This window comes from Myotis yumanensis, unplaced genomic scaffold (assembly GCF_028538775.1).
Source record: "Myotis yumanensis isolate MYYU_CA2020_CCGP unplaced genomic scaffold, mMyoYum1.0.hap1 SCAF_13, whole genome shotgun sequence".
NCBI classification, from domain to species: Eukaryota; Metazoa; Chordata; class Mammalia; order Chiroptera; family Vespertilionidae; genus Myotis; species Myotis yumanensis.
Genome location: NW_027223764.1, coordinates 39,753,835 through 39,778,571, shown reverse-complemented (window position 1 = coordinate 39,778,571; position 24,737 = coordinate 39,753,835). Strand labels below are relative to the sequence as shown.

Genomic DNA, 24,737 nt, shown 5'->3' with positions numbered 1-24,737 from the left:
CAGCCCTGGCTTCGTCCAGAAGTACAGAAGGACATCCGGAAGGATGTCCGGTCTAATTAGCTTATTATGCTTTTATTATTATAGATTATTATAGATATACAATGTATGTATACATACAATTTATATTTATAAAACTGGAATCATACCATACCTACTTTTAAAATGTAAATTTTATATTTTTTACTTTTAAAATTGAGATGAATTTGATATAACTTATACCCAGTAACGTGCATAGGTCTTAGCGCTCTGAAGTTTTACATAGTACATATTGTTTTCTAACTTTCTTTTTCACCTAACATTTCCCAGGCATTAAATATGTTTCTACATCATTTTCAGTGACTACATGGTACATTGCAGAAAGTGAGAATATGGTGGTTCAGGAAAAGGAGCCTCGAGTTGCATTTCATAAAACATGAGTGAGTGATTACCAAAATTCTTTTCACAATTATCTTTTCTTTTTGTTTTTCAGAAGAACGTTAAAGCATTGTCCTGACTCTTCTCAAGATGGAGAATAAAGGAGCAATATTTTCTTTTTCTGATCAATATTGTCTAGTGTTTGAGGGAATTCATATCACTTTTCTTTTTAATTGTGGTAAAATATATATAACATAACATTTACCATTTTAACTATTTTAAGTGTACAGATCAGTGGAATTGAGTACATTCACATTGTTGTGCAACCATCACCACCATCCATCTTCAGAATTTTTCTAATTTTTCCAAACTGAAACTTCATGCCTTTTAAACACTAACTCTTCATTTGACTCTTCCCCACAGTCCCTGGAAATTTCCATTTTTCTTTCTGTCTCTATGAAGTTGACTCTTCAAGGTACCTCATATAAGTAGAATCATACAGAATTTGTCCTTTTGTGTCTGACTTACTTCACTTAGCAAAATGTCTTCACTTAACTTCATCCATGTTGTAGCATGTGTTAGAATTTCCTTCCCTTTTTTTTCTTTTTTTTTCAGAGAGGAAGGGTGAGGGAGAAAGAGAGCAGCATCAATGATGAGAGAATTATTGATTGGCTACCTCCTACAGGCCCCCTAGTAGGGGTTGAGCCCGCAACCTGGGCATGTGCCCTGATGGGGAATTGAACTGGGACCTTCTGATTCATAGGTTGATTCTCAACCACTGAGCCACACCAGCTGGGTTCCTTCCTTGTTAAGGCTGAATAATATTCCATTGTCTGTATATACCACATTTGTTTATCTATTCCTCTGTCAGTGGACACTGGGCTGCTTCTGGCTATTGAGAATGATGGTATTACGAACATGGGTATACAAATATCTATAAGTCCCTGCATTCAAATCTTTTGGGTGTGTACCCAGAAGTGCAATTGCTGGGTCTTATAGTAATTCTATATTTAATTTTTTGAGGAATCACCATCCTGTTTTCCATAGCAGCAACTTTACATCATTTTAAGACAATTTTCAGCTATTTTGGTTAGGCTTTTGTGATACCCACGTAGGCCTTCAAAACCTCAAGGGATGTGAAATTTCTAAAACAAAATTAATTACTTTATTTATAAGTTCCATGCAGAACTTTTAGCAAGAGAGGATATATAGTGAAGGATTGGTGAAAATGGTGCCTCACTACTTTATTTCTCTTCAGAAATAAGCTTTAAAAAAGATGTATATAGGTGGGCTCAGTGAAAAAGTATTTTTTCCAAGGTGGTATTTATGGGGGCATTTAAAGGGTTAAGGCAGTTACAGTTTTGTATACCTCACCACTCACCTTCTCTAAATCCTAGACCTGACCTGCATTTCCTAGGGCCACGGTTGGCTGAAACACAGGCTCCCTGCATCCACTCCAGACCAGACACATTCTTGAGTCTGGAGAGAGCCAGCCCAGGAGAAATGGGATAGCAAATCCACCCTATCATCATAGAGTTATTTTTCTCACTTTCCTATTTTATTTCACGATTTTTAATGGTTTTATTTGTTTGCCTCCCTCCATCAGAATGTAAGCTCCCTAAGAACCCAGAGTTATTTAGCATACCTTGCCTACCTTCATGCTGGGCACAAAATAGGTCCTTAATAAATATTTGTTGAATGAATAAATGATCAAATGAATGAAAATTTGCTTTCTGAGTCTATTTTCTTTTATTCTATTTAAAATTTTTTTGAAATTTTCTAAGTTCACAGGAAACCACCCACTACTCATATCTAACAAATTCTAAGAGTTTAGCATATTGCTTCAAATTTTTCTTTTATCACTTAAAAAGAAGGAAAAATAAAAAAAGTATAGGAGATGAAGAGATGGCTCACTTGGGGAGTGTGTAAAAACGGACAGTCTTTGTTTATCCAGAAGAGAGTGGTTAATCTGCATCACTTATATAAACTCAAACTACAAGTCCCAGGCAGCACTGCAACAGTTTGGTAGGGTCTATTATTTTTTTCTTCTGTAAACAGCCAATGAAAGGTAGTTTACACAGGTCTTGGATGACATCTGGTGTGTGTATTGGCTGTGTCCAGCCTTAAACCTTGTTAGTGCAGTTTGGAACATGCTGCTGTAAACCAGATTTAAAAGGCTTTTCCTGTTCATTCGCAGCTCATTGTGCCTCTTGTTTCAGGGCAAGAACAGTTGATTTAGTGATCTAAATGGACGCGATACTGAATTACAGGTTGGAAGACAGTGAAGACTACTACACGTTACTGGGATGTGATGAACTGTCTTCGGTAAGACAGTGAATTATGCTGTTCTTTTTCACAACAGTATTTCAGGTTTTATTTAAGATGTTAACTTTGAAATTTTAGTCACATTGCCTAAAAACCTAATCTTGTATTATTTTAAAGCACCTTTGGCTCAGAGAAAGTTAAGGATTTAAATGTGCATTGGGTCTTTACTTGAATAGTGTCTTCTTGCAGTTTTATGGATACTTGTGATTGAATATGTGTGTTGCCATAGACTCTATTTCAAATATACTAAAAATAGATATTTGAAATTTTTTTGTAATTGCTATTGACTGTGTTTCATAGCATACATAAGCGATAGCTTTATTATGGCAATTTAAATTTTAATTGAGATGAAATGTAAATTTCTAGTAATTGGTGATTTTAAAATGTTTTATTAAAATGTGTACTGTTATGTGAGTAGCTAAATTATGCAAACCAAGAAGCATCCTTTTATGTTAATAGTTCAAATTGTGTAAGAGAAATTACTTCTTAAAAGGGTGGCTTCTGATACAAACCATGTGAAAATTCCGTAGTTTTTCACTTGATCCATAATAGAATAATGTTTTAAAGGTCCCCATAGACAATGATAAAGGTTGTAAAGGTTTTTTAAATTATGGGAAACGCATTTATAATTCTATCTCCAATGGTAACACTGTTAATGTTTGGCATATTAATCTTCAGTCTTTTTCCTATACGTATTTTTGAAGACATGTTTGGGAGGATATTACATATACTTGTTGATTCTTGCTTTTTATCCACTAACATTATAACAAGGATTTATCCATGCTATGAAACATTTTTCATACATATTTTAATGATCACATAATTTTATTGTACCACAATGGATGTTATCTAATTGTTACAAATTTTATTTATTTTTAGTTTTTAAAATTTTAAATATTGAGATGAATATAAAATATATTTTAATTATATTATTGCATATATTCATATTATTTATAAGTCTATATTTAAAATATATTTTATTTCATTACTAAAATATAGCTATTAAAATAAAATATTTTAAAGCAAAATATTTTTTCTATTTAATTTTGTTTTACATGGCTGGAGTTTAGTAATAAAATGTACTTTGTAGACTAGAATGCTATATTGGACACAAAGGATTAAAATCTCTACCATCATCACTTTGAGGAGTTTACCTTGAGTACCTTGTAGTTACACACACACACACACACACACACACACACTAAACAGGTTATAATGCTCTTTTAGGTGCATATTTCTTCTTTAGGATAATATGTTACTCTTGCTTACTTTTGTGGTGATTTTGCTTATAGCGAGTTTGAAAGCTTATTACCATTTTTACCATGTGTTATTCATACCTTGGATTCTACTATTGCCAAATAATTTTTGAAGGAACTTTTTAAAATTAAAGGAGCATAATCAAACTTGATAAGTTTCGCAACTTGGGTTAAAAAATACTGTCATGCTAGGTTATAAAGAGTCTTTATATCTCCATAATAAATCTTTTGACTCTTTAGTCAGTCTCTTGTAGTTCTGTTATTGTCTTTTTAGTCTACACAGGAGGAGGATTAATTTTGAATAGACTAAAAAGATGGTCCTGTTCTTTATTTATAATGCTTATAACAGTTTAATTTCATGGTTAGCAGTTATAGTCATACTTCTCTGCATATACTGTGGCATATATTAAAAGGATAAAAGCATTATACTCCTTCTTCTGGATGCATTTTACTGATTCTGTCAATGGCACAGAAGTGTACATAACAATCATTTGTTTAAAATGAAATGACCTTCCATAATTTTGTCAATTCTTTTTATATGTATCCTTCCCATTTAAAAATATTTTATGCCAATTTTGAGTAGTGTGACATTTCCTTTACTTGATTTGTATTGGATGGATTTCCGTTACTTCAAATATTCCTTGATTTGATGCTCTAAAACATTGACCATAACTGTTCATATCCCAAAACAATTTAGCAGTTATAATTTCAAAGCCACTTGATATTTTAATTTTTATAACAATTGAGTTGAGACACACATAATTCTTTTAAAAAATATTTTTATTGATTTCAGAGAGGAAAAGAGAGGGAGAGAGAGAGAGAAACATCAGTGATTAGAGAGTATCATTAATCAGCTGTCTCCTGCACACCCCCTACTGGGGATCGAGCCCACAATCCGAGCATGTGCCCTTGACCAGAATTGAACCCAGGACCTTCCAGTCCACAGTTCAACGCTTTATCCATTGAGCAAAACCAGCTAGGGCATTCTTAAAAAAAAATTGTATATATATATATATATATATATATATATATATATTTATTTATTTATTTCAGAGAGGAAGGGAGAGGGATAGAGAGATAGAAACATCAGTGATGAGAAAGAATCATTGATTGGCTGTTTCCTGCACACCCCACACTGGGGATTGAGCCCGCAACCTGGACATGTGCCTTGACTGGGAATTGAACCGTGACCTCTTGGTTCATAGGTTGATGCTTAACCACTGAGTCATGCTGGCTGGGTCACACATAATTCTTTTGCTTTAGTATATAGTTTTTACAATTTACAGCTTGTGTTAGAAATTAATTAAATGACAAATGTAAACTATGGGAGGATTTCCATGCTGTTGAGTAGAAACCAACATACCTCCCATTTAAAAAACATTTATGAAAGTTTGAGTCCAAGCCAGTCAGCGTTTCCTTCCTATATCAGATTTTACACAAAAGACACATGCTATAATATAACATCTTCTAAAGTCCTTAATGATGCAGACACCACACACTGGTGGTATAAGGCCTTCTTTCTGGTGTGGATCTTATTTGATTTTTAAAATATTTGGTCACCATTTTACAGTAATGATAAGAAGACTTCTTGATTTCAAGATTTCATGGACTTGAATACTGAGCATAAACTCATGAAGGGTAACGCCTGTTTCTTTTTTCTAGTTCTTTTTCTTGTTGACTTCAAACCACCTGGGTTTAAATCTTACAATTTACTAGCTGTGCGACTTTGGGAAAATTGCTTAACTTTTCTATGCCTTGGTTTCCTAATCTTCAGTTGGGGATAATAATAGTACCCACCTCATTGGGTTGTTGTGGGGATTAAATGAGACATGATATAGAAAGTGCTTAGAATGGTGCCTGGCACATGGTTGTAGTTGTGGTATGGGTGTTGTTTTGGCCTCACAGTAATACTTGGGACTTTGTAAATTTATCCTTATTCTATAAGTCACATTAATTTTTAAAAGTTCACATTATTTAAAAATGATTTGTAATAAATACATATTTTTAAAATATGTTTTTATTGATTTTTTTTTAGAGAGAGGAAGGGAGAGGGAGAGAGAATGAAACATCCATAAGAGAGAAACATTGATGAGCTGCCTCCGGCATGCCCCCTACCTGGGCAGGGAATTGAACTGGCAACCTTTTGGTGCATGGGATGACATTCAACCAAGTGAGCCACACTGGGCTAACATCTGGAGTTTTGTGTGGAAAATGCAGTTTCAAACTAATTGAATTGAAATGATGGGTACTAATTAACCCATTTATTAAAATGAGTTTTGTCTTTTCCTCAGCATAAAAGTTTCCATCACTAGATTCAGTTCATTCTTTTAATGGATAAATCACAATTTTCAGAAAGCTCCTATTATATTACAGTCATACTATTTGAAGTACGTCTGTCAGTCTGTAATCAAGTATTTATTCAACACTTGGCATCCGGGCAGTCTTAGAAGCAATGTGGTGGTGGGGGGGGGGGGGGGGGAGGGAGAAACAAAACGGAAAGATGAGACATGGTATGAGTATATAAGGAATTTAACATCCAGTTGAGGAGCCAAAGCTAATACACAGGAAACAATTTGAGAACAAATAAGCACTGTGTTATATGGTACTCTCTATAAGTGAAACGGGAATTAGAGGGAGAATATCTAAAAGACTTCAGAGAAGAGATGGGGCTTGAAATGATCTTACACGGTCAAAATTTAGATGATAGAAGGAGAGACATGGGGCATTTGTGTGGCCAGGGAAAGCTAGACAAGATCTGTCCAAGTGGGAAGCAGATCAGTCCTTATTGCATACTAAAGTATTTCCTGGCACAGATCAAAATATTGTGCTAATAGGATATGGAAAAGATAAGTTTTTAAGTTTTAAAATTTAATTTCTAAAATTATATTATCCTATCTAATAAAAGGGTAATATGCAAATTAACCATCACTCTGTCACAAATATGGTGGCGCCCATAGCCACAAGATGGCGGCGCCCAGTTCCCTCAGCCCTGCCGGAGTCCCCCTGTCCTGTGAGGATGGCTGCTGAGAGCGGGCAGCATGAGTGGCCTGGCTGAATGCTTGCTTCGTCACTGCGGCGATGAGGCAAGCGTCTCGCCCAGGCCGCAGAGGGCCTCTGAGCCTCGGAGGGCCTCTGGGCAGTGGGCGTGGAGCAGCCAGGCCCTGTAGAGAGCAGAGAACCCCGGGGAGATTCATCAAATCAAACTGTCAGGGCTCCCGGATTGGAGAGGGTGCAGGTCGGGCTGAGGGAACCCACCCCCCCTGCACAAATTTTGTGCACTGAGCCTCAAGTGTTTAATAAGGAAATATGGAGTATGAAGAGGGCACAAAGAAAAATGCTAACCTAGATGCCTAATATTTAGGTTTATGACATGCATAGCAATTATGTGTGCATATAGATATGGTATATCTGTCTGTCTGTCTGTCTGTCTATCTATCTATCTATCTATCTATCTAAAAGCTTAAGCAACCGAAATGATCTGACCAGTCGACCAGTCACTGTGACATGCACTAACCACCAGGGGGTAGACGCTCAGTGCAGGAGTTGCCCCCTGATGGTCAGTGTGCTCCCACAGCGGGAGTGCCACTCAGCTGATCAACCGTCCAGGTGGCCCACCAGCCCTGCGGCAGCCAGTCACTCCCTCAGTAGTCCTTCAGGTCCAATCTCCGGAGAATGGGCCAGGCACTGACGGACTGGCACCGCTGGCACGATCCCAACAGTGATGCTGGCCTCCTGGAAGTCGGCCTCGGGCACCGTGGCCACTTCCCCTCCACAGATGCTCCGCAAGGAAGAAATGATATAAAAGTGGCCGCCATTTGGCTCCTGACAACTGGCGCGAATGTCAGCTGGACAGATCCGGATCCCAGGCCAGCAAGAGCATCCCACCACCTGTCTAGAGGGCCAATCACGTCCCGGACTCCCCCACCCCCTTGGGATGGGTGCCAGAGGCAGGGCTCATGGCTGGTGAGTGCTGCTCTGGCAAGGGGGCGGGGGAGGCTGGGAGGGGAGAGGGCGGGAAGAGATTAACCAAAGATCTTGTATGCATACTAGAGGCCCGTGCACGGACCGTGCACTAGTAGGGTCCCTAGGCCTGACCTGCGAGGGGTCCCAGATTGAAAGAGGGCACAGGCCAGACCAAGGGACTCCACCAGGGGTCTGATTGGGACTTACTGGGCATGAGCCTGCAGCAGGTGCAGCGGGGCTGGGATGAGCGGGAGTGGCAGGCAAAAGCTGCAGGTGGCATTCGACTGTTGATTTCGGCCCAATCCCTGCAGGCCACGCTGAGGGACCCCACCCATGCACAAATTCGTGCACCGGACCTCTAGTATATTATATAAATAAGTACATGCATGTATGTGTACATATTTGTATGTGTATTTTTATATGTTTGAAATTAGATCGCCTGAACTCAAATCCTGGCCATTTACTATCTGTATGACCTTGGGAAAATTATTTAACTTTTCTATATCTGGTTTTCTAATTTTCAAAATGGGAATAATAGTAGTCCTCACCTCATGGAGTTGTTGTGGGAATTAAGTGAGACACTATATGTAAAGTACTTAGAGCAGTGCTTGGCACACAGTAAGTCTCAATACATCTTAGCTATTATTATTGTTATTACTAGAGGCCTGGTGCATGGATTCGTGCACTGGTGGGGTCCCTCGGCCTGGCCTGTGCCCTCTTGCAATCTGGGACCCCTCGCAGGCCAGGCCTAGGGACCCCACTAGTGCACGAATCCGTGCACGGGCCTCTACTATGCATATAAGATCTTTGGTTAATCTCTTCCCAACCTGCCCCCTCCCCACCTTCCTCTGAAATTCATCAGTCTGTTCCATGTTTCTATGCCTGGGGTTTCTGCTCTTGCATTGAGCGTCTGCCCCTGGTGGTCAGTGCACATCATAGCCACCAGTCAGTTAGCTGGTCGCATAGGCTTTTATACATATAAATTATTATTATGATATATGTATATATGTGTTCATATATATACATATGTTACATCATTCCTTTTGAGGTTAAACATGGATTTATACTGCAAAATATGCTTTGTAGCTTACCTTTTCTCATAGAAATGCATTATATAAATTATCTCAGGTTATTAAAAGTTTTCTATTATAAGATGATTTTTTAATGACTGCAAAATATTCCAGCCTGTAGCTATATTACAGTGAACTTTAACAAATGTCTTATTGCCTTTCGGCCGGAACCGCCATCTTCCAGTAATTCGCCAAAATGACTAACACAAAGGGAAAGAGGAGAGGCACCCGCTATATGTTCTCTAGGCCTTTTAGAAAACATGGAGTTGTTCCTTTGGCCACATACATGCGAATCTACAAGAAAGGTGATATTGTGGACATCAAGGGAATGGGCACTGTTCAAAAAGGAATGCCCCACAAATGTTACCATGGCAAAACTGGAAGAGTCTACAGTGTCACCCAGCATGTGGTGGGCATTATTGTGAACAAGCAAGTTAAGGGCAAGATTCTTGCCAAGAGAATTAATGTACGTATTGAGCATAGTAAGTACTCTAAGAGCCGAGATAGCTTCTTGAAACGTGTGAAGGAAAATGATCAGAAAAAGAAGGAAGCCAAAGAGAAAGGTACCTGGGTTCAACTGAAGCGTCAGCCTGCTCCACCCAGAGAAGCACACTTTGTGAGAACCAATGGAAAGGAGCCTGAGCTGCTCGAACCCATTCCCTATGAATTCATGGCATGATAAGTGGGAAAAAATAAAAAAGACTTCTGTGCTGATAAAAAAAAAACACACAAAAAAACAAATGTCTTATTATGGACACATAGGTTTTTGTTTACAAGGTATAGCATGAACCTTCTTATAACTAAATTCTTTTCCTACCTTGGATTATCTCCTTAGACCCGTGGTTGGCAAACTGCGGCTCACGAGCCACATGCGGCTCTTTGGCCCCTTGAGTGTGGCTCTTCCTAAGCCTTAGGAGTACCCTAATTAAGTTAATAACAATGTACATACCTATATAGTTTAAGTTTAAAAAATTTGGGCCGAAACCGGTTTGGCTCAGTGAATAGAGCGTCGGCCTGTGGACTGAAAGGTCCCGGGTTTGATTCCAGTCAAGGGCATGTACCTTGGTTGCGGGCACATCCCCAGTAGGAGATGTGCAGGAGGCAGCTGATCGATGTTTCTCTCTCATCGATGTTTCTGACTCTCTATCTCCTTTCCTCTCTGTAAAAAATCAATAAGAAAATATATTTAAAAAATTTGGCTCTCAAAAGAAATTTCAATTGTACTGTTGATATTTGGCTCTGTTGACTAATGAATATGCCGACCACTGCCTTAGACAGATTCCTTAAATTGGAATTGTTGGATCAAAGAGTATGAAAAAATATACATATATCTCAATTGCTTTCCAAGAAATTAGCTCCAGGAGAGCATGAGAATGCTTAGTTCTTTGCACCTTCAATAACACTGGATGTTATCACTCCTTGGATGTTTTGCTTTATTTGAGTACAAATAAAATGGAATATTTTTGTATGTTTACTGGCCCACAGGGTAGAAAGTTTTCCAGACCATTGAACATTGGCTTACGAAGTCAGGATTCAGTGGACCTTGCCATGGAGGGCCTCACCTGCCCACGGGTTGCACTTGGCACTGGGTACATGGGGTGGAGATGCCAGGAGGTTAATAAAATGTGTCCAAGACAAAGTAGCCCAGTTTACCAGTTAGTTTAACCAGAACCAGCCCTACATAAGAGATTTATGATAAACTTTACAACAGTAAAACTGTGAAAGGTAATGAAAGATACATATGGACTATTCTTAATTTTCTAAAATTGGCAAAATATAGAAATCTACACTAATAAAAGACAAACATGCAAATTGACCATACCTTCGCTATGCCTTAAGCTATGCCCACCAGCCAATCAGAGCAACTATATGCAAATTAACCCAACCAAGATGGCGGCCGGCAGCCACGGAGCTGGAGCGAGCAGGAGGCTTGGTTGCTCCAGTAATGGAGGAAGCCAAGCTTCCCACAGCTGGCTGTAGCCTCCGCAAAAGGCAACAAAGTTTCAATTATAGAAGGTAAATAAATCCCAGAATAAAAAGAAAAAGAAAAAAAGGAGAGGCTGGGAGCATCCATCACCGGGCGGCTTGGCCAGCCTGAAAACGGCCCTCAGCCCCTCACTCAGACTGGCCAGGCACCCCAGTGGGGACCCTCCACCCTAAAGGGGATGTGGCCAGCCTGAAAACAGCCATCAGCCCCTCACCCAGGCTTGCCAAACCTCCATGGGGTGAGGGTCCCCACTGGGGGGGGCTTGACCAGCCTGCAAACAGTCATCAGCCCCTCATCCAGGCTGGCCAGGCACCCCAGTGGGGACCCCCACCCTGAAGGGGGTATGGCCAGTCTGAAAACGGCCCTCAGCCCCTCACCCAGGCTGGCCAGGCACCCCAGTGGGACCCCCACCCTGATCCGGGACACCCTTCAGGGCAAACCAGCTGGCCCCCACCCGTGCACCAGGCCTCTATCCTATAATATAAAAGGGTAATATGCAAACTGACCCTAACAGCAGAATGACTGGGAATGACTGGTCACTATGACACACACTGACCACCAGGGGGCAGATGCTCAATGCAGGAGGTGTCCCCTGGTGCTCAGCCACAAGCCAGGCTGCCGGCTGCCGGCACAGCAGTGGTGGCGGGAGCCTCTCCCACCTACTCAGCAGCACTAAGGATGTCCGACTGCAGCTTAGGTCTGCTCCCTGCTGGTAAGTGGACATCCCCAGAGGGCTCCCGGGCTGCCAGAGGGATGTCTGACTGCCAGCTTGGGCCCGATCCCCCCAGGGAGCAGGCCTAAGCCAGCAGGTGGACATCCTCCGAGGGGTCCCAGATTGCGAGAGAGCACAGGCCCGGCTGAGGGACCCCCCTGAGTGCACAAATTATTGTGCACCAGGCCTCTGATATACATATAAAGAAGAAACGATCATACACATTAGCACTATGGAGAATTAACTATTTTAACTATTTGCTTCCAAGGGCTAATAGCAGAATGATTCCTAATGGGATTGGAATAAAAAAATAAAACAATAAAAACCCAAAATTTCTACCGTTGATAGATAAGTATGATTTTATCCATTTATTAACCCCCCCTCAAGATATATACATATATATGTAAAAAATGTGCCTTGAAGGATGTAACCTTTTATCTTGAGAGAAGGAGGGTAAAGGAGCTTTTTTTTTTTTAAAAAAAAATATATTTTATTGATTTTTTTACAGAGAGGAAGGGAGAGGGATTGAGAGCCAGAAACATCGATGAGAGAGAAACATCGATCTGCTGCCTCCTGCACACCCCCCACTGGGGATGTGCCTGCAACCAAGGTACATGCCCCTGACCGGAATCCACAGGCCGACGCTCTATCCACTGAGCCAAACCGGTTAGGGCAAGGAGCTTTTAATTTTTATCTGTATTGCTAGATTTTTTTTTCAAAGTGTGATTATGAGTATTCATAAATTACTTGTTAATTATAAAATTCTTGCTAGGATCTTTAGAATATTTAATATTTTAAAATTGAAAAACAAGTTATTTTCAATTTTCTTTGCTGTATAAGCAGGTAATGGTGACTGATGGTTTAAAGGGAGCAAAGGAAGAGGAAGCAATTGATTACAGTTCTTAATAGGAAGTCTATATCTTCCTGTTATTCTAAGAGGTTCTCAGTAGTTGCTTAACAAGGAAAAGAAGAAAGTTATTGGACTAAGCCTTTGGGAGGTGGAATTCATGCACTGCTATGATGTAGAAGTTTCTGATTTTGAAGAAGCAAGATGATCTATGTAGCTTCCTCTTTGCTATTCTAATACTCTGTATTTACTCGTGGATATCCTTCTATACTAATGCCCTTAACATAATTGTTAAAAATGGGAGAAAGTTTCATTTAATGTGATCAGGGAACCTACTTCTAGCTTATCTAAAAGTAACACAACTTTCAGTTGGTTCTGCAGCATGAAGGTGAAGAAATCAGGTGGTTGCTGCATGGACTTTACCCAAACTTGTGTTCTTCCTCTGCTTCTAGTTATCTAGTCTAGATAGAGGTTATGTGTATGGTGTGCTCTGCTGGTAAGTCTCTGCTCTTTAGGCTTAACATACATGTGGGGCATGCATTCCTTCCAGCAGTAGTAGCTTCACTGTCACCTGTCTGGGCTTAGAAATGCTCCTTATCTGTAAATGTGATTTAAAATCTAAGCCATGATGCTTTATTTATTAAAACAAAACATTTAAGTGAAAAAAATAAAACTAAACTGTTAGATTCCAGAGCCTCATAACCACTATTGTCTCCTGCTGCTGTCATTGCAGTTATATTAAATAAAGCCAAATGTTGATTATTTCTGATACTAGGGATTAAATTAAATCATAGATGGACCTAAACATAATTCTAGTTTGGGCTGGAGTTTCTGTTTTCCTAGTCAAAGTCTCTAACCAAGCTGTTAATTGGTAGCGAAATGATCAGGTTTGGGTTATGTCCTTTTTATTTTTTTAAATGTATTTTTATTGATTTCAGAAAGGAAGAGGGAGGGAGAGAGATAGAAACATCAATGATGAGAGAGAATCATTGATCGGCTGCCTCCTGCACACCCCCTACTGGGGATCAAGCCCGCAACCCAGGCATGTGCCCTTGACCAGAATCGAACCTGGGACCCTTCAGTCTGCAGGTCGACGTTCTATCCACTGAGCCAAGCCAGCCAGGGCTATGTCCTTTAAAAAAAAAATTGTGAAATTCTTAATAAAACTGAGAAGGGCCAAAAGACAGGAAGAAGGAACTTTATAATGGATAATTTATAAACTGGACAGTCATCCCTGAATAATGAATGGTGGCTAAGTATCTTAAAGAACTCAGATGTAGGACTTGTATACATTCTTAGGATAAACCTATCTGACCATTTTTGACAAATATATTGAGCTCATAGATGTCTTGGGCCATCAACAAGTTAAATTGTCATCACAAACCACTATTTGAATAGGGGCTATTATTGGATGCTTTCTGAATTGTGTAATTAAGGAAATTATTTCTTAGAGTAAAATAGTCAAAATACAAATATAAAGATCAAAATGAAAAGTTGTGTTGATCATGGCTGTTTTGGGAAGGACTGATGTCCAAGTTCTTCCTTCATGGCATATAATCTGGACTCTTTATTTTAAACATTGATGTTTGTTTTAGGTGGAACAGATCTTAGCAGAATTTAAGGTCAGAGCCCTGGAATGTCATCCCGACAAGCATCCTGAAAATTCCCAAGCAGGTAGGTATTTAATAGCTGTTTCTCATGGAAATGAATAGCATATAGAACTAAAAAGCCATTGTAACTTAATTTTCTTTTCTCTATTACTCTCAAACTTACTCTTTTGTTCAATGCCAAAGAATGTTTTTGTACTATTGAATGGTAGGAGGGGAGGGAAGAGTGTAGAGTCTTTCCTCTAATGGTAGTCATTGAACATCCATTTTTCTTTCTGCTGTAATGTGCTGCTTCATGGTTTAAAATGTGTCCAGTTTATGCCTTATTTCACCAGCATTGGAGTGTTAACATAACTTAAGCACATTAGTAACCAGATGGTTGAGTTGATGAGAACTTTGCTGTGTTTTCTTCATTTCTGGGACCTGAACATGTCCACATATGCTACATGTCCATATGTATGATAATGTATTCACACTTTAGTTTTTTCATTTATGATAATTTAAAATCCATTATCATAAATTTAGACATAAATGCTATGTATATCTTAACTTGAAAAAAAAAATACTAACAAACTAAAATCCTTCCTTAACCTATCTTCCTCCTGCTCCTCTCCTTCCCTTTAGAGCAGTGGTTCTCAACCTTCCTAATGCCACGACCCTTTAATACAGTTCCTCATGTTATGGTGAACCCCAACCATAAAATTATTTTTGTTGCTACTTCATAACTGTAATTTTGCTACTGTTATGAATTGTAATGTAAATATCTGATATGCAGGATGTATTTTCATTGTTACAAATTGAACATAAAGCATAGTGATTAATCACAAAAACAATATGTAATTATATATGTGTTTTCCGATGGTCTTAGGCGACCACTCCCAAAGGGGTTTCAACCCACAGGTTGAGAACCGCTGCTTTAGAGCCAAACTTTCTGAAAAAGAAGTTCACAATTGATTTCTCTACTTCTCTTCTGCCCAGTTTTCCCAGTCTGACTTCCTCCTCACCTTTCTTGGAAATTGCTTTTGTAATAGTCACCAAGGACTTCTTGGCTGCCAAATCCAATGGTTGCTTTTTTTGTCTTCATTTTCCTTGAGTAGCAGGATTTGGTACTGTGGATCATGCCCTCTTTCTTGAAACGCTCTTTGCTCTTAACAACCTGGGCATGTGCCCTTGGCCGGAATCGAACCTGGGTCTCTTCAGTCCATAGGCTGACACTCTATCCACTGAGCCAAACCAGCTAAGGCCTAACAGATACTTTTATCAAGTGTGTGAATAAATACATAAAGACTGGTACAAAAAATGTTTCCCTTATCTTAAAGGGAAACATTTTAAAAAAATATATATATTTTATTGATTTTTTACAGAGAGGAGGGAAGAGGGATGGAGAGTTAGAAACATCGATCAGCTGCCTCTTGCACGCCCCCTACTGGGGATGTGCCCACAACCAAGGTACATGCCCTTGACCGGAATTGAACCTGGGACCCTTGAGTCCGCAGGCTGACGCTCTATCCATTGAGCCAAACCGGTTAGGGCTCTTCATTATATTTTTATAGCAATCCTTGATCCTTTTGATTTGTATAAGCAGAAGTTTTTCCAATATAGGAAGTCATTTATTTTGTTAAGTACTTAGCTATTACTTTTGCTCATTTGATTCCCACTCTTTTTATTAAGGCATAACTTGTTTAAGGCCACAGGAACAAATCATTAAGTGTAAACTTGACAGATTTGTGTCTATGCACAGCCAGTTTAACCACTGCCCAGGTGAAGATGTAGGACATTTCCAGCACCCTTTTCATGTCCTGTTCAGAGTCAGACCCTCTCCCATTTGTGGATCTCTGTTGTCATTGATTAGTTTTGCCTGGTTTTGGATTTCATGTAAATGGGATCATACAATATGTACTCTTTGTGTGTGGCTTCTTTTGATTTACATTGTGTCTATGGTATTAACCCATAGTGCACATGTAGCAATAGTTCACTCTTTGTCATTGCTGGGCCTTTAGGTACAAACCCCCTCATTTTGTGCCCTCCCCCATCTCTCCATTTTCACTTTTTCTCCACCACCATGCTAGGGTCCATGTTTTAGGCACTCAGAATATTTTGGTTCCATAGGTGCTCTGCTTTCTACTCTTCAGACCTTAACGTCTGCTGCTCCCTCTGCCTGGAACTCCCCTGAGGCCTGCACAACTCCCTGCCCTGCTTTGATTGGCAGGTCTCAGCTTAGCCACCTCTTCCTCTGGGAAGTCATGTGCGACTTCCAGAGCACTCTGTACGTCAGGCAGCAAACTGTGTATCAGACCATCTCCTTGTTGCCTATTTGCTTATTAGTCAAACTGGAAGCTCAGTGAGGCTTATCTTGTTCCGATCAGTGTACCCCAGCAGAGGACATCTATCTACCGCAGAGGACATCTACTTTGTGCAAATAGTAATTAGTGAGTGAGTGAATGAGTGACTTCAAGAACATTTCTTTAGAAGACATTAAGTACTTCTCTGAACTGGGGTTAATATTAAAATAGATTTTCTAGCATAAAAGTGTAAACGTTTGATAAACACTTAAAAATAACTATCAGCCACAGGTTATTCTTTAACTGGATTTTTCTCCCAATGAAGCATGGCTTTGAGTATTTGTCTGTCCCTGGCAGTTTCTATTTGGGGAACATTACGAATCACTGTGCAATCATTGCCATTTCTAGTTGCCATAGTGATGGAGTTTTCATGTACCGGCTACCTCAGTCTTCTTGTTCAGAGAAACACTAGACTGTGTAAATATTGTTTAAAATGAAAAGGTACACAGACATCAGTACCTTTCCTTGTCAGCCTTGCAGTTGACAGATGATTCAACCTTTGGGTAGATATAGTTTTCAAGTCTGTTTAAGCATCCATTTACTCAATTTGGATGAATAATGTAAGTGGTTCTTTACATACTTGGAAAAGGATTATGGTTCCTGATAAAAAATATTTTAAGGTCCTAGCCAGTGGGCTCAGTGGTTAGAGCGTTGGCTTGTGGACTAAAGGGTCTCGGGTTCAGTTCTGCTCAGGGGCACATACCTTGGGTGCAGGTGCGTGCAGGAAGCAACCAATTGATGTGTCACTCTCACATCCATGTTTCTCTGTCTCTCCCTCACCCTCCCACTCTCTGTAAAAATCAATGGAAAAAATATCCTCGGGTGAGGACTACCCCCTCCCCCAATTTTTAAAAAAATGTTAAACAAAAATTCACACAGATGCTAACTTTTAACTTGACAGAAGTCCAGAACACACTGGAAAGATTTTGAAGTGTATTTCATTAGAGTGAAAGGCTAGCCTGTAGAGCAAGTGTACGAAGGAGAAATTAAACATGTATATATACCTTTTTGGACCACTAAATGCAGTGTCAACCATTGCCATTGAAATCACTGATTTGTTAGCATGATGGAGTAGGAGATATGAACCTAGGTTGTCTGTCTGGATTGCTCCTAGCTCCCATTTCCAAGCTAGCTGACCTAGGGAAACTTCTCTGAGCCTGGGCATTCTCACAGGTACATGGGTAGACAACAGTATATTACTTCATGTGCCTGCCGTGAAGATTAAACGAGGTGTCCTGCATGCAGGAAGAGCTCAATGAATGTTGGCAATTATGATTCAGTGGACTTTCTGTTCTCAGCACTCTAAGATAAATATTGAACAAAATGGAATAGTTTCTTTTTTGTAAGTAACCATCAGAGCTTTCTTGCTTTCATTTAAAAAGAATTCTAAATCTAAGGCTTCTGGAAATCCCTCCTCTCCAGGTGTGGGGGATGGACAGAAGACTGGTTGTGCTATAGAAATTATGTCTTTGAGCTCAAAAGATCCTGACTGCTGTTCACGCCAGTCCCGTGTATGCGCGTGACAACAACCGTCTCAGGCCAATGGTTTAAAACTTCTCTTTGACCCTGAAGTAAGGGGTCAAAGGTTTTGTGAAATGGTGTTTTTGTTATTGATTTGCGGGCTTCAAAGACATACAGATATTTGAAGAAGGGCAGCTCTTTGTCCCTTTCTATTATCTTTGAATGTCTCAATGTTTTCCTACTTCAAAAACTCTTTAGCCTGGCCGGTGTGGCTCAGTGATTGAGCGTCAACCTGTGAACCAAAAGGTGTCTGGTTCGATTCCTGGTCAGGGCACATGCCTGGGTTGCAGACGTGCAGGAGGCAGCCAATAGATGTTTCTCTCTCATCAATGTTTCTATCTTCGTATCTTTCTCCCTTCCTCTCTCTCTCTCTAAAAGAAATCAATAAAAACATAAAAAATTGCTTCTTTTCCTCAGAATAAGAATAACACATAGTAATAAATAATGTTGAAAGTGAAAGTCTGCTCTCTCTGTCAGAGACCACTATTCACAGTTGGGATATTTTCCTTCAGACTTCTCTCAAAGCATGTTCTGACATCATGTTATTATTATAACTTAAGTAATTATAAGTGTTCTGCATTTAAAATGTGGCTATAATAATACAAATTCTGTTGTGAAATATGAATTTAAAAGAACCTATGTGTTTTTAAAACAGGAGGTAAGCCACAATGTCTCTCAAAGGTTTCTGCATCATTTGCTCGTATAAGCTTACAAAATGAGATCTCTCTTCCCAGAACTGGTAAATATTTATCTTGTGTGATTCATTTGATTAGCTGATATATTAAAGGAGAAATATAAACCCAAACTCATTTTTATTAAATGTGAGGAAGAGGATGGAACAAGGAAAAGGCTTTCTGCTTATCAATTGTTGTTGAGGGACTGACATCAGAATAATTCCAGGCAGGCTTCTTTTGTTCTGGAAACTCTGGAAAATAGGCCAGCAGTAATGTGCAAAGAGAATGTGACTCACAGGTAAATATGTAAATATTTACAGCCCCTACTCAAGTAGTGTGTGCATCTGTGGTGATAATTTAATGAGCTTTTTATTCCTGTTGGGAAAAGTGACATCTTATTTATACAGAGAGACATTTACATGGTCACCAGCAACAGGATGGATTGCTCACTGGAGCCAGCTGGTACAACAAGATGATTTTTATTTGTTTCTTTGTTTCCCTGTAGCTTTCAATAGCCCCATCTTTAGGTTCTTCCCTTTAACCTGTAAGTGCTACTACCTCCAGCAGTGATATTAAATAGATAATGGCCTGTTAGGTACTTATGCTGTCCAGCCTTGGAGCAGGGGCCTGGAGGTGCTGTCTGTGGAAGGCTGCGGCTCTGGCTGCTGGGGGGCGGAGAGGGGGCGGTAAAAGGGGTGGGGGGACACTTGAAGTGGTGTATTTGGAGGACTGGGGCTCAAAATGTTATAAGGGTGTCTGTGATTCCTTTGTGCTTAGAGCTTAGGGAATAGCACTGTGTGATTATTGTTATGTTCACATTTAAAATAGGAGACATTCACTCACTCATTCAGTGAGCAAATACTTTTGAGCACCTGCTATGCTGTTGCAGTACAGGGGATGCAGCAGAGAACAAAAGAGATAAAGTCTCTATCCTCATGGTGGGTGCATTCTTGCAGAGGAGCCAAATCACAAACAAATAACTAGATAATGTCGGGGGATAAAGAAAAGTAAATAGCCCTAGCCGGTTTGGCTCAGTGGATAGAGCGTCGGCCTGCGGACTGAAGGGTCCCAGGTTCGATTCCGGTCAAGGGCATGTACCTTGGTTGCGGGCACATCCCCAGTAGGGAATGTGCAGGAGGCAGCTGATCGATGTTTCTCTCTCATCGATGTTTCTAACCCTCTATCCCTCTCCCTTCCTCTCTGTAAAAAATCAATAAAATATATTTAAAAAAAAGAAAAGTAAATAAGGCAAAGGATGATGGGGCGAGCAGCCATATCTAGATGGCATGGTCAGAGAAGAACCCATTGGCAAGACAACAAGAGGGCATCTGAGCCAACATCTGAAGGGAGTAACGTGAGTGCCTGGGGTAAAACTGTTCTTGGCAGAAAGGACAGAGGACAGCAAGTGCCAAGGCCCTGAGGCTGAAGTGCTGTCAAGGAGCAGCAGGGAAGGTACGAGGGCTGTAGCAAGGGGAGAAGTAGAAGGAAATGAGATCAGAGGGAAGAGAGGACAGGGCAGGCAGAGCATGTCAGCTTACCAGCCATGGTAAGGATTTTCAGCTTTATTCTAAGAGAAATAGGAAGTTGCTGGAAGTCATTTTGAGCAGAGGAGTAATAGTATGTGACTTATTTTTTAAAAGATCACTTTAACTGCTGTGTAGAAAACAGACTGAGGCAAAGGCAGGGGGATCAGTTGAGAAGCTACTGTAATGATCCAGCCGAGGCAGAACCATGGCTTTGGCCAGAGCAGTGGCAGTGGAGGTGGTGACAAGAGGTCAGATGTTGGGTATATTTGAAAGGCAGAGCCAGTAAAGTTTGCCAGTGCATTAGAAGCGAAACGTGAGAAAAAGAGGAGTCAAGGATGAATCCAAGTATACAGGAAATGTGTGAAATATTTCCTGCCTCTCAACACAGAATCAGTCTTGCCTCGCTATTTCTATTTATCACGTATTGAAATGATTTGTTTATAGAGCAAGGGCACAACCTGGATCTTATTGATGAATGATGAAGTTTTTACTATTCCTGGCAGTGAGAGAGAAAGGAGGAATTAGAGCAGTGGTTCTCAACCTTCCTAATGCCACGATCCTCAGTATGACTTCTAAGGTCCTGGATACTGGGTGCTTTTGTGCACTCTGCAGCCCTATCCCTCATTGTTCTTCTGGCCCTGTGTCTCCCAGCCACATTGCCATTCCCTACTTCCTCCACCTTACCATGACTTAGGTATTTTTATTTGTAATGTTCCTCTAGCTTGGTCATACCCTCCCAGACAAGAAAAGGTAGTTTTCTTCCTAGTAGACAAAATTATAATTTTCCCAATGTTTATAAATGGCTATCCCACTGAATAGATCATGTCTGTTTTCACACCTGTGTCATCAGCACCTGGAACAGCACCTGGCACATTACTGGAGCACAGTAGAGGGAGTGGATAAACTGAGAGCCAGGCACTTTACAGACATAATCTCACTGTCCTTATGGTACACTTTACAAATGAGGAAACTAATTGTGAGGAGCTGAAACTGGTCCAAGGTTACACAGCTAGTAAGTAGCAGTGACTGTTTGGGAGTTTTAAATAATCCCTCCAAGAAAGTAGTGCTCATCTTTTGATTTGTTTTCCAGTGGAGACTTTTCAGAAATTGCAGAAGGCAAAGGAGATTCTGACTAATGAAGAGAGTCGAGCCCGCTATGACCACTGGCGAAGGAGCCAGATCGCGATGTCATTCCAGCAGTGGGAAGCTTTGAGTGACTCGGTGAAAACGGTAGGTGTCTCTCTGGGATGAAGTGAGTTTATCAAGCTCAGGCTGCCCATGGATTAGACTTACATAGTAACTTAAATAGTCAATAGGGGATGGGAGGGAGAAGGCCCAAAAGGTGGTAGAATCTGGATGAAAGTCAGTCGGTGTCCACAAAACCCTGTGAAGGGAAATGTAGTGGATCAGTGCCAGAGAGCCCGTGACTATGCTTGTGAGTCTCTTTAGCCATTCGATTGGTTATATACACTCCCCGTTATCATTTACTGTTTTATACATTCTCATAACTGTGCTTCTCAAGTTGCTCATACAATACTGCTGAATTTTGAACCATTGCAAATTTATCTCCTTCATCTTTTTAGTTCATATGAGCCTATTCTCTTCTCAAGGTGTATAAACTCCATAAAAAAAACAGGATCTGATTAATCAAAGAAAGCTCTAAATTATTTATAAATTACTTTCATTATAAATTCTTTTTTTTTTTTTTTTTTTTTTTTTTTTTTTTATTGTTGAGTAACCTTTATTTTCTGTAAGATTTTTTTACTTACATAGGAATTTCACTGATTCTTGGTAATTGCACTAGAAAAGCTATGTTAAGAAGGATTCCACAGTTTCATTATAAATTCTTATGAAAGAATTATTGGATAGACGCAGGACTAAAGCTTTGTGTTATTTCTTCATGCCATTAAAAAAACCCTAAATATCAAAATAATCAATATATTTACTGTTATATGTTTATTTTGTTTTTTTTACATTAAGCTTTATATATTACTAGAGGCCTGGTGCACGGATTTGTGCACCGATGGGGTCCCTCAATCTGGCCTACACCCTTTTGCAATTTGGGCCCCCTCGGGGGATGTTGGACTGTGGGGATTGGGCCAAAACCGTAGTCTGACATCCCCTGAGGGATGTAGCAGTGTGTGAAGCGGCAGGCGGCTGGGGAGGAGCCCGAGCCGGGGCCAGGTGCTGTGCCACTCCTGCTCATCCCGGCCCCACTGTGCCTGCTGCTGCCACTCGGTAGTGCTGCTGTGGAGGTGGGAGAGGCTTGCACTACCGCAGCTGTGCTCACCAGCCATGAGCCCGGCTTCTGGCTGAGTGGTGCTCCTGCTGTGGGAGTGCACTGACCACCAGGGGGCAGCTCCTGCGTTGAGCATCTGCCCCCTGGTGGTTGGTCAGTGTGCATCATAGTGACCAGTTGACCGGTTGAGTGCTCTAGCAGTTGAGTGGTCAAGTGGTCAACCGGTTGCTTAGGCTTTTATATATATAGGTAGAGAAAATACAATTTTAAAGGTTTCTACATTCTTAGACATGACTTATTATCCAGTTTTTTTTCTATAGGGACACTTTTCTATGGCATGAGACTTAAAATACAGAAGTTACCTTACAGGCAAGTCTTCAGGGACATTTATTAGAATTAACCGACAAGGTCCTAGCCAGTTTTCTCAGTGGTTAGAGTGTTGACCTGCGACTGAAGGATCTCGGGTTCGATTCCAGTGAAGGGCACCTGCCTAGCAGTTTGATTCTGTCCAGGGCGGGTGCCTCGGTTTCAGGGAGGCAACCAATCAATATGTTCTCTCACACTGATGTTTCTTTCTGTGTGTCTCTCCCCTTCCCTTACACTCTCTTTCAAAAAAAAAAATTTAGTCACAAAACGATTCACATCTTTTATTTACTTATTTTTCTTTTATTTAATTTGAGAGAGAGAGAGAGAGAGAGAGAGAGAGAGAGAGAGAGAGGAACATTGATGTGAGAGAGGAATATCAATTGGCTGCCTCCCACACTTGCCCCAATGGAGGATCAAACCCACAACCTGGTGTATGTACCCTGACTGGGAATTGAACCCTCCACCTTTTGATGTATAGGACGATTCTCCAACCAACTGAGCCACACTGGCCAGGGCTGATTTACATCTTTTACATTATAACCTGTCAGCATTACATTTAAATTTCTTAATAGTTTTATTTTAAGAAATCTTAAGCAAGTTGTTTTTCCATTGATAAAAGATCTGTAATAGTAAGCGAGGGTCTTTGAAGTAATTGAGAAGAACAATGCAAAATTATCAAAGTAGATAGTTAAAGCCACTTTACATAAAATGTAAATAATATTCTTCATCTCATTTTGGAATGAGTGTATATTCATATGACTTCTTTAAGTGGGTTAATTATTCATGAAAAACTATTGAATATATAGAATGGGGTAAAAGGTTTACTGTTCATATGGAAAATAATACAATAATTAATAAAAAATAATACAAGAATAAATTCTGTGTTTTGTGTACTCACAACTGTAAACCTACTTTTGCCATGTCCTGTATGCACAAAATAACTAGAGAGAATTTTTTGTTTTTATCGATTAAAGAGAGAAGGGAGAGGGAGAGATAGTAACATCAATGATGAGAGCACATCACTGATGATTGGCCGGCTCCTGCATGCCCTCTACTGGGGATCGAGCGTGAAACCTGGGCATGTGCCCTTGACTGGAATCGAACCTGGGAACCTTCAGTCCACAGGCTGATGCTCTATTCACTGAGCAAAACCGGGTAGGGCTAGAGAGAATACTTTTATTTTATTTTTTTATTATTTTTATTTTTTAATATATTTTATTGATTTTTTATAGAGAGGAAGGGAGAGGGATAGAGAGTTAGAAATATCGATGAGAGAGAAACATCTATCAGTGGCTTCCTGCACACTCCCTAATGGGGATGTGCCCGCAACCAAGGTACATGCCTTTGACCGGAATCGAACCTGGGACCCCTGGGTCCGCAGGCTCACGCTCTATCCACTGAGCCAAACCAGTTAGGGCAATGCTGGATATTTTAATGTTAGAGCTGCTGATGCATTTACTGTCAGAATAGATGTGGAGTATGAAACAAGGAGATGAGTTCAAGAGAAGCTGAAAGAGTTTTTGAGAGAATATTTTTAAAATAGTGACTTCACATACTCAAAAGTAAGATTTTTTTCCCTTTTACATCGTGTATACCTGCAATTCCTTGTTGGCACGGACTAAATAGACATTGTTCTACCACCTCTGCATAACCATATTTCCATTCTGCTGTGTGTGACACACTGTAACTGCAACTGTGACCCTTGCTATTTGAATGCCTTTTGATTTATAGTTCATTTTTCTTGATGATCCACTGACTCTTGTTATTTAATTTTAACTGCTAATATCAAGTTAGCTGTGGATCTTAAAAAAACTCTTCTCTAAATTCCTGCTCTAATTTATATTGCCAATGTCTTTCCATTAAATACTTATTTTTTGTCTCCAAACACATCATTTCTGCTTTGAATTTATCTTATTTATGAACTGTTTGAGGTCTTACAATAATTACA

The 24,737-nt window shown here is 40.1% G+C and overlaps 2 protein-coding genes across 2 annotated transcripts in view; both read left to right on the top strand.

Annotated features, from left to right (window-relative positions):
* The first annotated feature begins 336 nt into the window (after window positions 1-336).
* DNAJC12 (DnaJ heat shock protein family (Hsp40) member C12) overlaps window positions 337-24,737 on the top strand; it is a 39,235-nt gene continuing 14,834 nt past the window's right edge. The window contains exons 1-4 of the mRNA XM_070431910.1: window positions 337-416; window positions 2,574-2,679; window positions 14,110-14,188; window positions 21,275-21,414. Coding sequence (XP_070288011.1) covers window positions 2,602-2,679; window positions 14,110-14,188; window positions 21,275-21,414 — 297 coding nt within the window. The 5' untranslated portion in view covers window positions 337-416; window positions 2,574-2,601. The remainder of the gene's footprint in view (window positions 417-2,573; window positions 2,680-14,109; window positions 14,189-21,274; window positions 21,415-24,737) is intronic.
* LOC139021523 (large ribosomal subunit protein eL21-like) lies at window positions 9,156-9,704 on the top strand. The gene has a single exon (XM_070431909.1). It carries the CDS (start codon window positions 9,165-9,167, stop codon window positions 9,645-9,647), a length of 483 nt encoding a protein of 160 aa, XP_070288010.1. The 5' UTR covers window positions 9,156-9,164; the 3' UTR covers window positions 9,648-9,704.

Coding starts and splice junctions, on each gene's coding strand:
- LOC139021523 (XM_070431909.1), top strand. CDS start 9,165: ATGACTAACACAAAGGGAAAGAGGAGAGGCACCCGCTATATGTTCTCT.